The following is a 12,807-nucleotide window of genomic DNA, read 5'->3' on the forward strand; positions in this document are numbered from 1 at the left end:
GTTTATTTATACCCCAGTTTTTCTCTCCACAAGGAGACTCAAAGTAACTTACATTAAAAGCATTTAAATACCATTTAAAATCTACAAATATACAGATATTAACACAGAATTAAACATCAATGGTATTAAAAATTCACAATCCTGAGACATTTCAGTAACAACATCAAAATTCACATCCATATTCGTGTCACAAGGGGCTAGAGTCATATACTACCACAAGCCTAACTAGACATATATGTGCTATGTGCTCAAACACAAGAACTTGCTACATTTCAGAGAATTATATAATTCAAAATACCCTATATACCAGGTATGGGCAAACTTGGGCCCACCAAATGTTTTGGACTTCAACTCCCACAATTCCTAACAGCCTCAGGCCCCTTACTTTCCCCCCTCAGCCGCTTAAGTAAGGGCCTTTGGCTGTTAGGAATTGTATAAGTTGAAGTCCAAAACACCTGGTGAGCCAAAGTTTGCCTGTGCCTGGTATATACCCATGAATAACTAGAAAATTTAATCCAAAAATGAACCCCAAAAGCCGGGTCAACTTATCTATGGGTCAGTGTAAGGAATGTACTTTAATTTTTATCCACAAAGGAAATATCCGCTTCTCTGAGTAGAGTGGTAAAAGGCAAGAGCTCACTCCATCCTGGGAGAACCTAAAATAAGCACTGACCCACTCTACTCTCCTTACCATGGCGCCAGTCCGAAGAGTTTTGAATGCCAGTGCAAAGAAATGGCAGTGGTGGCCAGGGGCAGCTGGGGTTCCCTAAGTTAGCATTGGTGCTTTTCCCTCTCTGCAGAATGATCCTTGGCTTATCCACGGGGTCATACCAAAACCCATAATTTTGCTGCTCCAAACCTGCTCTTGACTTATACATGTGTCTATACTGTAAGCGTACTGTTATACATTTATTCTCACTGTCTGGAGCACATATGCACCAACCATGCATTCAAGGTTTCTCTACACTCTACAAAGAACTCTTCCTACAGATACAAGTCACCCTAAACAAGGACTTATTTATGTAACTAGAGGCGGTGTGCACTTCTTATGAAAAAAAGCATATTGACAGTAATACACAAATACTCTTCCAGCAAGGGCCTCACCACATATTCCACACTTCTGTGTGTCTGTGTGTGTCTTGAGAGAGAGAAAGAGAGAGCTTGCTTGCCTGCCTGCCTGCCTGCCTGCTGCCGTGCACTTCCCCCCTTTGCTGCTCTCTGGACTAGAGCCTGGTTGTGGCTGCGGTCACGAAGGGAAGGGGGGTTGCCTCGCCCAGCGCATGAGTCATGGAGCGCAGACTTCCCTTCCCAGCAGAGCCATGGGCTCAGCCTCTTGCCTGCCGGGAAAGGCTCCGTGTGCTCCTCGGGGTCAGAGCCGTGGCTGCTCTGAAGTGGCCACTGGCAAGGGTGGGAGAAGGGTCTCTGGTGAGAACAGCTGTTTGGCGAGGAGGGGGGAGTGATGTGCAAAAGGGCTTGATTCCAGTCTGCACAGGCTGTCTTCTCTGACAGTCTGAGTACATAACCGGCTGTCTCTCCTTGTAACTGTTTTCACCAGAAATGCTCCCCAGTAACCACATGTATTTGGATTCTTGACCCTGAGGAAGCAGCAAATGAAGGAAACAACCCATCATCCCTTCAAGTTAGGACTGGACTCTAGATGCACTCCTACTAAAGTATGTGTGCTTAATTGTTGTTAGAGTCTCGCTTATCCAACCTTTGCTTATCCAAACTTCTGTATTATCCAACACAGTCTGCCTCCCTCTCGGATCCACAGCTGTTTCTCTAGGCAGCAACATGCAGCGGGCCAACACACCCATTAACAACACAAGTGCAGCCACACTCCCAAACAAGTGGCAGACGTGTTGTAAAACATGATGTTTTGGTGCTTAATTTGTAAAATAATAACATAATTTGATATTTAATAAGCTTTTCCTTAATCCCTCCTTATTACCCAACATTTTCACTTATTAAACATTCTGCCCACCCATTTGTGTTGGATAAGTAAGAGTTTGTATTATTTAAAAAATGATCTCTATGTTCTCCCTCTTCAGACTACAGGCTCTTGCCCCATGGAGACCCAGCTGAGGAGGCCCTATATGTTCAAGCTACACAGAAGCCTCTGGATCCGTGGTTCTCAACCTGAGGTTCCCAGATGTTTTTGACCCACAACTCCCAGAAATACCAGCCAGTTTACCAGCTGTTAGGATTTCTGGGAGTTGAAGGCCAAAAACATCTGGGGACCCCATGTTGAGAACCACTGCTCTGGATCATTCAGAAATGTCAAGTGAGATTGCTGGCAGGTTTATCTAGCTCCCTTTTGGGACAGTCCCGAAAGGACTTTCTCTGCCACCCATTATTAATTGGGGAATCCCAGTAAGAGGCAGAAAGTACTTGTTTCTTGCCTCCTGGGACAGCTGCCTCTAAAGCTAGCTCATCAAGGGAATACTGGGTATACTTCTGTATAAGCTGTCCTCTTCCTATGTAACTTAAGGGCAGGTTTTGGGACCACAATTATGGATTTTGATATGACTCATAGTAGATCAATCAAGGGGAAAGCACCAATGCTGTCTCAAGAGGCCAGCCACCACAGACCATCACTTCCAGACACATCACACACACCCAGCATTCAGAAAGGCCAGAAGCAGCATCACGGTGGAGACAGCAGAAGGTCTTGGTGCTTCTTTTAGGTTCTTCCAGGACTAAACTCTAGTCTTTCTCTACTAAGAGAAAGTGCCTTTTATGATAAGATTAAGGTACAGTAGTTACATTGACCCATAGATAGGTGAACCCAAGGTTTTGGGATTGTGGTGGTACAGCAGGTTAAACTGCTCAGCTGCTGAATTTGCTGACTGAAAGGTCAGTGGTTAGAATCTGGGGAGCAGGGTGAGCTCCCGCTATTAGCCCCAGCTTCTGCCAACCTAGCAGTGCAAAAACATGCAAATGTGAGTAGATCAATAAGTACTGTTTTTAGCAGGAAGGTAACAGCACTCCATGCAATCATGCTGGCCACATGACCGTGGAGGTATCTGCAGCTTAGCTCTTCGGCTTAGAAATGGAGATGAGCACCAACCCCCCAGAGTCGGACACAACTAGACTTCATGTCAAGGGGAAACCTTTATCTTTACTTTACTTTTTGGACTAAATTTTCTTAACTTATACATGAGTATACAAGGTAATTCCACATGTTTCTCACACTCTTCCACCGCGTGTCAGGATTTAATTTTTCTCCAGGCGCCTGTTCAAATTGCCACTGCATCCCCCGCCTGCCCCCTAAATGTTTGCTGGAGTCCTCTGGTTCTCTGGACACTGGCACCTGGCTGCCTCCCTCGCTTGCTCAGGCTGTAATTAGCAGCTATTAAAGGCCATTAACAAACTGGGAGTTAATGACTAGGTGGGAACAACTTGGCCTCAGCGCTGGGGTGTTGGCTTTCCTACCTGCCTGTTTACAGCTTTGCCAGCTGCTGGAATACCACCACAAAGCAGAGCCCAGATGGGATCAATGACGCTCGAGAGGAACAGGGAGCGGGTCCAACAAGGCAGAGGGGGATGCGGCTCAGCGTGGCTTTCTAAAGCCCAATTAATGGGCCTCGGGGAAAGGGAGCGCATTGTGTGTGGGTGTAGCAGAGGTATTTGTAGCAAAAGACTCATTTTGACCTCCTGGTGGGATGATACAGAGTGTGGGATCCTGCTTTTCAAAAGCCTCCTAATCCCAAGGCCCCTCAAATATGAATCAATTCAATATTCTTGACAGCAACACTGGGCACAAACCTCAAACCTCTGGCCACTGGCCACTCCAGCAATTTCCATTCTTCCGGGTTGCTTAAATTCCCCAGTTGCTCTCTATGGGATTAATCATTTCCTGTTCCAGTCCAGGGTGTTGTTCCCATACTGTTGGACAGGGCTATGCACCTCACCTCAGAAGCAACTGTACCTAAGAAAGCTCATTATGTAACCACAATGTCCCTAATTCATGGTGTTCTTGCTATGTCACCAGTACCTGGCCACACACCGGAGGAAAATTACATCTGCCTTGAAACAGGGAAAGCCAGGAGTAACTACATCTGGACGGCTAAGGACCGTTTTCCTGACCTCTGACTCCCATTCCTAAGTATTCTTCCTTCCCTCTCTTGCCTCCCCTGTTTGCTTTTATGTGAAGTCATCTGTTTTTAACTGTGGGCGGCTTCTCCAACTAGGACGTGCCTCAAGCAGAACAGCTGCCAAGGAACGGCACGCCAGAGACAGGGTGTGTATGTACATATGTGCACACAGAGAGTGGGTATATGTGGCGAGCGGGGTTGGCGATAGAGTGAATTGTCTCAGGATGCAGAGGGTAGGTAGGAGGGTACGGGGCATACATCTGTACGTGTGGGGCGATAAACAGACCACATGAAGCATGGGGCATACTCTAATATGTCCTGCTTCTGTTGTGTACTAAGCAACTAATACAGAAGGCAGATGGTATTTCAACTGAATAGCATGCGGAAAACTGAATATTCAGTGTGCTATAAAACATGCCCATGCAGAAAGCTGCCCTAAAGCATGTGTTTACATGGCCTTATGGAGAAGGCTCAGGGCCCTTTCACAAGTACAATGCTATGATTCCATTTTAATTGCCATGACTACATCCTGTGGGATCCTGGGATATGTAGTTTGCGGAGGCTGCTTTGCCATTCTCAGCCAAGGAACACACTACAAATCCCAGAGTTCCGTAGGAGGTAACCTGCACAGTTCAAGTGGAAGCATCGTGCTAAAACTGTGTAGTGTGGAAAGGCCAAAGTTGGGTCCAAATGAACACACAGAGAGAATATGAAAGGATGTCCAAGGAGACAGATTTAGCATGACTTCATTTCATTCCCCTTGTGCTAAGAAATGCTTTCATGAAATTAATGAGTGGTGTTTAAGAAGTTGTTTTGTTTACCATACTAACACAAGTAAGTGTGGGGCAAAAGGAATACCATATTTCTGCATAGAATAATAATTCCCATAGTTGTCTTTGTAAGGCTGAATAAACCATGCTGTGCTGTTTCGCCTCCCCTGCCTACTAGAAAATCCCTGCCAGAAAGTCCCACTCGAGGCACTCCAATTGTAGATCTGGGCAGATTTCCCTGTCAACATAAAGTCCTGAAGGGTGCCAAGATTTGTCTGAGTACTGTGGAGTATTTCAAAGTAGTTAGGCGAGGGGAGGGGAGGGAGAAATTACTGATATGCCCTATAAAAACAAAGAGAGGCTGAGGTTTTATGAAGAAAAGAAAAGGCTGGCCAGAAGGTAATCTTATTGGGAACAAAAGCTGTCAGCAATGGATGAAAGCGTTGAGGGGTGGTTGTGGAAAGACAATCACCTTTTTATTTATGAATACTTTACTGAATCTTGTATTATCTTATCATTACAACACTGATCCTTATAGTAACCAGTATTCTTATCATCTTCATCCTCAGGTTGAAGAAACAGTAGTTTGCCTGAGGTCACTAATATGCCCTTCTCATCCTACTAGTAGAAGCGGAAGTGCAATTCAAATTATGGATTCTCTGGATCATGGTTCACGCTCCCAGTTGCCTGCTTCATCAACTGTCAGAGAGGAGAGGAGATGTTTGTTCATTTAAAGTTTTATATTTGTAGCCTGCATTGCCTCCCAAGAACTCAAGGCAGTATCCACTCCCTGCCATGTAATTTTTACAACAAGCTTATGAGGTAGGTCATACTGAGAGTAAGTGAGGGGTTCGAACTCATCTACTGAATTTCATAGTTCAGCAGAGAGCCAACTGAGCCAAAGTCTCTTCCAATGGTTTAGCCATATCAGTGCTCCTCAGTGGTGGCCCATGGATGGGTGTGTCAGAAATATTAAAATTAACTAGATATTTTTAATTACAAAAATGTGAATCAAGCACTAAAAGGGTTAAATGGATGCAATGACTCAGCAAAAGCTGTAGTTCAGTATAAGCAGATGTGCCTGTAGCTCAGAAAGCCTCAGTGTTAGTAGGTGTCAGTGTGAGAAGGCCTCAGTGTGAGATAGGCTTCAGTATTAGTAGGCCTCAGTATGAGAATGAAAGGGGCCTCCGTGTGAGAAAGCCTCAGTGTCATACCCCAGCCACCTTTGGTTTCTGAACCTGATTCAGAAATGAACTTTGACCAGGATGAAGCTTATTCTGACTTTTTGCCTAGTCCACAGAGCTCCTTCCAATTACAGCTCCCAGCTGTTGATAGCTCGGATGCTTCTTTAATTCGGAGAGATACTGAAAATATTACTCCCGTGGCTGAACCAGATGTTCTGAGTTCCCCAGAGAATGTATCCTTCAACAGAAGGGAGTTTCTGCATCGCCAGAGATCAGAAAAACAAGGGCTCCGAAGGAGTAACCGTTTGGCATCTCGAGGGGATAATGGATAGAAGATTCCCTTGGGAACCTCTGGGGAGTTTGGCTTCCCTTCATTGTGATCAGATCTAAGTTCCATAAAAGTGCCTTGCACTGTGAACACTTTGCGATGTCAATGTAGCGATTACATGAGAACAGTTCACCGACTCTAGTTCCTGATTCTACCAAGCCAAGTTTCCCGTTCCTGGCGGCCAAACCGAGCCATGAGTCCCTAGTAGACCCGGAGTAAATCCACTTCCTTGCCTTGTTCCTGAATCCAGATTGGTTTTAGCTTCGTCTCGTTCCTGCCTTGATATCAAAGACTTTCTAGTTACTTTGGACCTTGTTATTCAGTCTTGCTTCCTTGTTGTTTTCCCCGCTCAAGAACTTTCCAACAGTTTTGAGCGTGTTTCAGTTTCTGGACTTTGGACAATAATATTGGACATTTCTCTTCAACTCTTTGGACTAATTCCTACCTTTTTACAAAGGACTATTATCCACTCATCCTTTCCACTTATTCATTCCTGAATTTATAATTGTTTTAATAAAGATATTATATGATTATTGGTCTCTGTTTGATTTCCAGTGCTCACGTTGCCTTGGGGTGCAACGCTCAGTGCGAGGAAGCCTCAGTGTGAGAAGCTTTGGTGAGAGAAGCCCTAGGTTGAAGGTCTCATGTGTGAAGCTCCAGTTTGAAGGCCTTGTGAGTAAAGCTACTGTGTGAAGCTCCTGCGTAAGTTTGGCATGAGAGGAGGCTCTGTGAAAGCAAAGCTGTTTATCTGCATGAGAAGGAAGCCTAGCATGGAAGCAAGGAAGGAAGTATAAATAACTTTTTATTTGTGTTATGGAAACCTTGTTTTTGTAAATAGTGCAACCATATTATTTTGCTACAAAGAAAAGCCTCCAAAGGAAGGGATAATATTGGTCGGTGTGTTTTTGTTCGTTTAATCACTTTTGATTACTGGTGCTGGGTCACGCTGCTGCTAATAGGTTACTCTGCTATATGTTCATGGGGAAGGTCTTTTGTTTATAAGCCCACTCACCCAACCGGGTGCTGGTATGTGAGTCACAAGTTGTGGTGCCTGGAGAGTTGCTAAAAGAAAGAAAGAAAGAATTGTGGTCAATAGGCACATATATAGTTCCAGTCTCTATTTGGGGGGTGGGGGGTGCCAGGTCCCAGGGGAAGCAATGCACTACCATCACCTAGTTAGATGGAAATCAGGACTGAAGACTACCCTATACTCTCAGAGGCACTAACACATCTCTCCCTGTTATTTCATCTTTACAACAAGCCTTCGAGGCAGGTCAGACTGAGAGTAAGGCCCCATATAATCCAGTTCAAAGCAGATAATCTGGATTTTATATGGCAGTGTAGATGGGACCTAAGTGATTGGGCCAAGTTCTTATAATGACTTTCATAGTTCCAAAGAGAACTGATCATAGATTTCCAGATCCAACCATTTAGCCATGCCAGTGCTACTCAGCAGTGGTACAAGGATAGGTGCTGGTCTGTGAGTCACAAGCTGTGGTGCCGGGAGAGTTTCCAAGAAAGCCAGCCAGCCATTAGACAGGAGAGGGTACAATGCGCACAGATATGGATCCAGCCACACTGGGGGGGGGGGGGGGGAGATCCCCAAGAGGCAATGCACTACCCTCCCCTGGTCAGATGGAAATCAGGACTGAAGGCTGTCTATCCCAAGATGCTCCAGAATGAGAAAACCACACCATGCTCCTTGGTTCCACCCACGGCAGGCCTCACCCATGGGTAGAGGGCTGGCCTCCTGTTTGCACGATAGGGGGTTAATCCTAGTCCATCCCAGGAAGGGAAGCTGGGAGCAGACGGTGTCTGAGTTGCTCCTGAGTCACACAGGCCGATAACACGTTTCCACCTAAAGCAGCCAAAATAACCCGGCTGGGAACTTTCCCATATGGAGTTTGTTTTCCATCTCCGTGGTTGGGTTGCTTGGGGGCAGGAGATGTGAGGGAATAAAACACAAGGCGCTCTTCGCCAGGGAAGCGTTTGCCAAAAGCCGCAAAGCAGCAGTGTGGCAAAACAGACGGTGTTGGGCTCAGATGTGCGAAAGACGAGCTCCAATTGCAATTTAGCTGGGAAGCAGCTTCCCTGAGTGCATCTACACCAGGTGTTTTGGACTTCAACACTCACAATTCCTAACAGCATAACAACCGGTAGGCTGTTAGGAATTGTGGGTGTTGAAGTCCAAAACACCTGAAGGGCCGAAGTTTGCCCATGCCTGGTGTAGATGCACACCCAATCACTATCTCTCAGCTTGTTCTTCCCCACAGTTTTATGTTGAGACTAAATCAACGTAAGACAACAGGCTACTCTTGAATAACTTATTTTTTAAAAAGATTTTAAGCCTAAGAGCATTGAAACTGTATAGCAGACAAGTCCAGTGTTAACTCTTATCACTCTGTGATGTTTGTACACCCAGTTCTATGAAAGGATCTCAATAAATTTGATGGGATTTGATCTTAATTGCGAATAGAATAACAGGCTTATGTGTCTGTAGACTGAGGCTCAGATCAAGTAAACAACTTGGATGACAAGCGGCTGTAACGTAGCACTGAGACAAGCCTTAAAAACAAAACCCCACAGCTGATAGAACAAGGCTTTTGGCATCCCAAAACTATTTAACCAATTAATAGTCCTGATCCAAAATAGCCCAGCAGGCCCTAAGGAGCAAGAGGCAGTGTGGAAAGAGGATAAAGGGCAATCAATATGTGACCGGATTGCTGTGGGTTTCTGGCTGTATGCCCATGTTCCAGAAGCATTCTCCCCTGACGTTTTGCCCACATCTATGGCAGGCATCACAACCTCTAAATGCCTGCCATAGAAGTGGGCGAGACATCAAGAGAGAATGCTTCTGGGACATGGCCATACAGCCCCGAAAACTCACAGCGACACAGTGAATCCGACCATGAAAGCCTTTGACAACACAATATGTGACCATTTCTAGGCTCGATTTAGTCTGAAGAATGGAGATGTTGGATAAGCTATGTGTAATATATGCTTGTATAAAACAAAACATTGGATGCACATAGAATTAATGCAGTTTGGTGCCACTTTAATTGCCCTCAGAAAGAGCCCAAACTACAACTCCCATGATTCAATGGCATTAAGCACTGCCAGTTAGAGTGGGTCAAGCTGCATTAATTCTACAGTGTTCGCAGGCCTGGGGCTTATCCCTTGGGACGGCGTAAGGGGAGCTTGACAAACTGCAGCTTCTCCCAAGGAAGGGCTGAAGTTTCCTGACTGCATCAGAGAGGAGCCTCGCTTCAAGGCGCTTGGCTGCCCTCTGGCGGGGGCCCGTGTCCCTGCCGCGCCACAAGGGGTTGTTTCTCCACTGCGCCCCCTTGAGGAGAACCAGCGCGGCGCAGTGGCTTGAGCTGTGCTCATTAGGACTCCAGAGAGCAGGGTTCAGCCCAAGTCACACACTCTCAGCCTCAGAGGAAGACAAAAACCCCAAACCTCTTTGTAACATTGGTTACCAAGAAAACCCTATGACAAGTTTCCTTTAAAGTAATCATAATGAAGCCATTTGAAAGGACACAACAAAGTTAGTCTTAATTAAAATTAAAAATAAAGGCTTAGCAAAAACAATAAAAAATAAATGCCTAGCTAGTATTGTAAACCAAAATTATAACTGCAGTGTTTGCTTAAATGTTGCGCTTTGATTTTAAGGTCCAACGACTCCAAGAAGTGGCGATGGGACAATTATGCTGATTGTGCCTCTGAGCATGTCCAAAGTGCATCTGCTCTTCCCATGCATTTTGGAAACAGAGTGGCTGGCGTACCTCTCCGGTGTACTTGCCTAAAAACTGGGGATGGGGGTTATAAATATATGATATGGTATATGTTGATTAAAGAAACACAATTAATTGAATTTAAACAGAATTGGCAAGCCCCAATTGTACATTTGAAAACTTAATTGGGGGGGGGGGGGGAGAGATCATCAATACTTGGTTCTGAAGAATACTTGGTTTTAAAAAATAATAGATGTTACATACAAGTAGAAAATTTGAGGAAGTTAGATCAGGGATTAACTATTACCATCAACTTGATAGTTATTTAGAAGTCATATTTTCCCCCAAATTTTTGTTGTTTTTTAAGGCTTTTCAATGCTAATCAAGGTGATTAATTGCAACATTCACAATGGCCTTCAACAGTCAAGAGTTCTTTCTCCCACCCTGGACATTATTCCACAGATCTATAAACCTCCTTTGACTAGTTTCCAACAGACCTCACAACCACTGAGGATGCCTGCCGTAGATGTGGGCGAAACGTCAGAAGATAATGCTTCTGGAACATGGCCATACAGCCCAGAAAACTCACAGCAACCCAATATTATTTTTCATTTAATAAAGATACAGTACTTAAATGAAAAGTGAGGGGGAATTATGCAACGTTGGAAAGCCAAAGTCCACTCGCAGTCACTTTCGGAAGGTGCATCTGCACTGTTGAATCAATCCAATTTGGTACCACTTTCCTTAGACCATCCCTCATTGTCCGAGTATGATGGCCCTCCAAGTATAGTGTCTTGGCAGTGGGAGCCCTATTCTTAACCCACATGTTCTTCCACAATGAGGACATCGGTTTCCAGATGGAAGGCGGTCCCGATGAGGGTTAGCTTGACGCGCCTTTTTCCTCTTGGCATGTTTCTCCCTTTCATCCTCCATTTGTGCCCCTTCGAATTCCACAGCACTGCTAGTCACAGCTGACCTCCAGCTAGAGTGCTCAAGGGCCAGGGCTTCCCAGTTCTCGGTCTCTATGCCACAGCTTTTAAGGTTGCCTTTGAGCCATCTTTAAATCTCTTTTCCTGTCCACCAACATCCTGTTTTCCATTACTGAGTTCAGAGTAGAGCAACTGCTTTGGGAGACAGTGATCGGTCATTCAGACAACGTGGCCAGTCCAGCGGAGTTGATGGCGTAGGAGCATCGCTTCAATGCCGGTGGTCTTTGCTTCACCTAGCACGCTGACATTTGTTTGCCTGTCTTCCCGAGAGATTTGCAGGATTTTTCGGAGGCAACACTGGTGGAATCATTTCAGGAATTGAGTGTGATGTCTGTAGACAGTCCATGTTTTGCAGGCATATAACAGGAAGCACCTTAGTATCCCTACGGATGTCCCAGTCCTCAAACTCTCTCTGCTTTATCTGGAAGAGTGCTGCACTCGTAGAGCTCAGGTGGTATTGCATTTCAGTGTCAATGTTGACTTTTGTGGAGAGGTGGCTGCCAAGGTAGTGGAAATGGTCAACATTTTTTAATGTTACACCATTAAGCTGTATTCCTGGCATGGCAGAGGGATTGGCTGTTGCCTGCTGGAAAAGCACTTTGGTTTTCTCAATGTTCAATGAGAGGCCGAGCTTCTTGTATGCTCCTGTGAAGGTGTTTAGAGTGGCTTGTAGGTCTTCTTCTGAATGTGCACAGGCTACATCATCATCAGCATATTGGAGTTCTATGATATTGTTGTGATCTTGGTTTTGGTTTTGTAACATTTTTAATGTTGCACCATTAAGCTGCATTTCTGGAATTGCAGAGGGATTGGCCGGTACCTGGTGGTAAAGCACTTTGGTTTTCTCCATGTTCGGCGAGAGACAGAGAACATCTGAACACTGAACATCGGTACCACTTTAACCCCACATGGCTCAAGGCTGTGGACGTCTGCCAAAAAGGGCTGGGGTCACACCAAAGTACAACCCCGATGCTTCCATAGCCTTGAGCCAGGGCGATTATAGAAGTGTGAATGCCGAGCGGGAGGCGCCCTGAGTGGTGAGGCTCACCCAGAACTCTGGCTCGCCTTCCTCTTCGCCCTTTTTCCGCCCGGCTTATAAATGGCGGAGAAGGGAGGCCCTGGCGCCACTGAGGCTGCGCGAGGGCCACGTTAGTTGGGCCGCTAGGGGGCGTGGCGAGTTTGAGGCGCCGAAGACGCTGCTGGGTGCCGCCGCCGCCGCCGCCGCAATCATGAGCGCGAGGGGCCCGCGCGAGCGTTGCGGGGCGCTCCTGACTTGGGTAAGCTGGGCCTGGCCATGGCCGCCTCCTTCCCTTCCCTTCTCCGCCTGCCCGCCTTCCCCCTTTCCGTGCCTGGGAAGACCCCGCTCGGCCCCGCCCTGGGCTGCAACAGGTGCCGCCCTCAGCCCACTTTGGCTGTGACCCCGCTGAGGCGCCGGGGGCAACAGGGCAAAGCCCTTGTAGGCCCCTCTGGGCCACGTCAGCTCCTGCGAGAAGGAAGGCCGGAGGCGGCGGTGCGCGGCTTCAAGCCAGCCCAGGCCTTGGTGAGGGGGCTCTGGGTGCATTCACACCCTGGAATGGGTGCCCTGTGACCCCTGGCCGAGTGCTATGGAATCCTGGGATTCTCTTTGGCAGAGAAGGCTAAATCAAGGCCTTGAGGAACTGTCTCTCAGGATTCCACAGCAGTCAAAGTGGGGTCAAAGTGCGTT

General features: G+C 46.4%; 1 protein-coding gene across 1 annotated transcript in view; it reads left to right on the forward strand.

The window, feature by feature from the left end:
- Positions 1 to 12,241: 12,241 nt before the first annotated feature.
- The window catches only part of hook2 (hook microtubule tethering protein 2), a 35,994-nt gene continuing 35,428 nt past the window's right edge, over positions 12,242 to 12,807 (forward strand). Inside the window, exon 1 of the mRNA XM_003225212.3 lies at positions 12,242 to 12,379. Within this exon, the coding sequence (XP_003225260.2) occupies positions 12,332 to 12,379 (48 nt within the window). The 5' untranslated portion in view covers positions 12,242 to 12,331. The remainder of the gene's footprint in view (positions 12,380 to 12,807) is intronic.

Source organism: Anolis carolinensis, chromosome 2 (genome assembly GCF_035594765.1).
Source record: "Anolis carolinensis isolate JA03-04 chromosome 2, rAnoCar3.1.pri, whole genome shotgun sequence".
In the NCBI taxonomy this organism is placed as follows: Eukaryota; Metazoa; Chordata; class Lepidosauria; order Squamata; family Dactyloidae; genus Anolis; species Anolis carolinensis.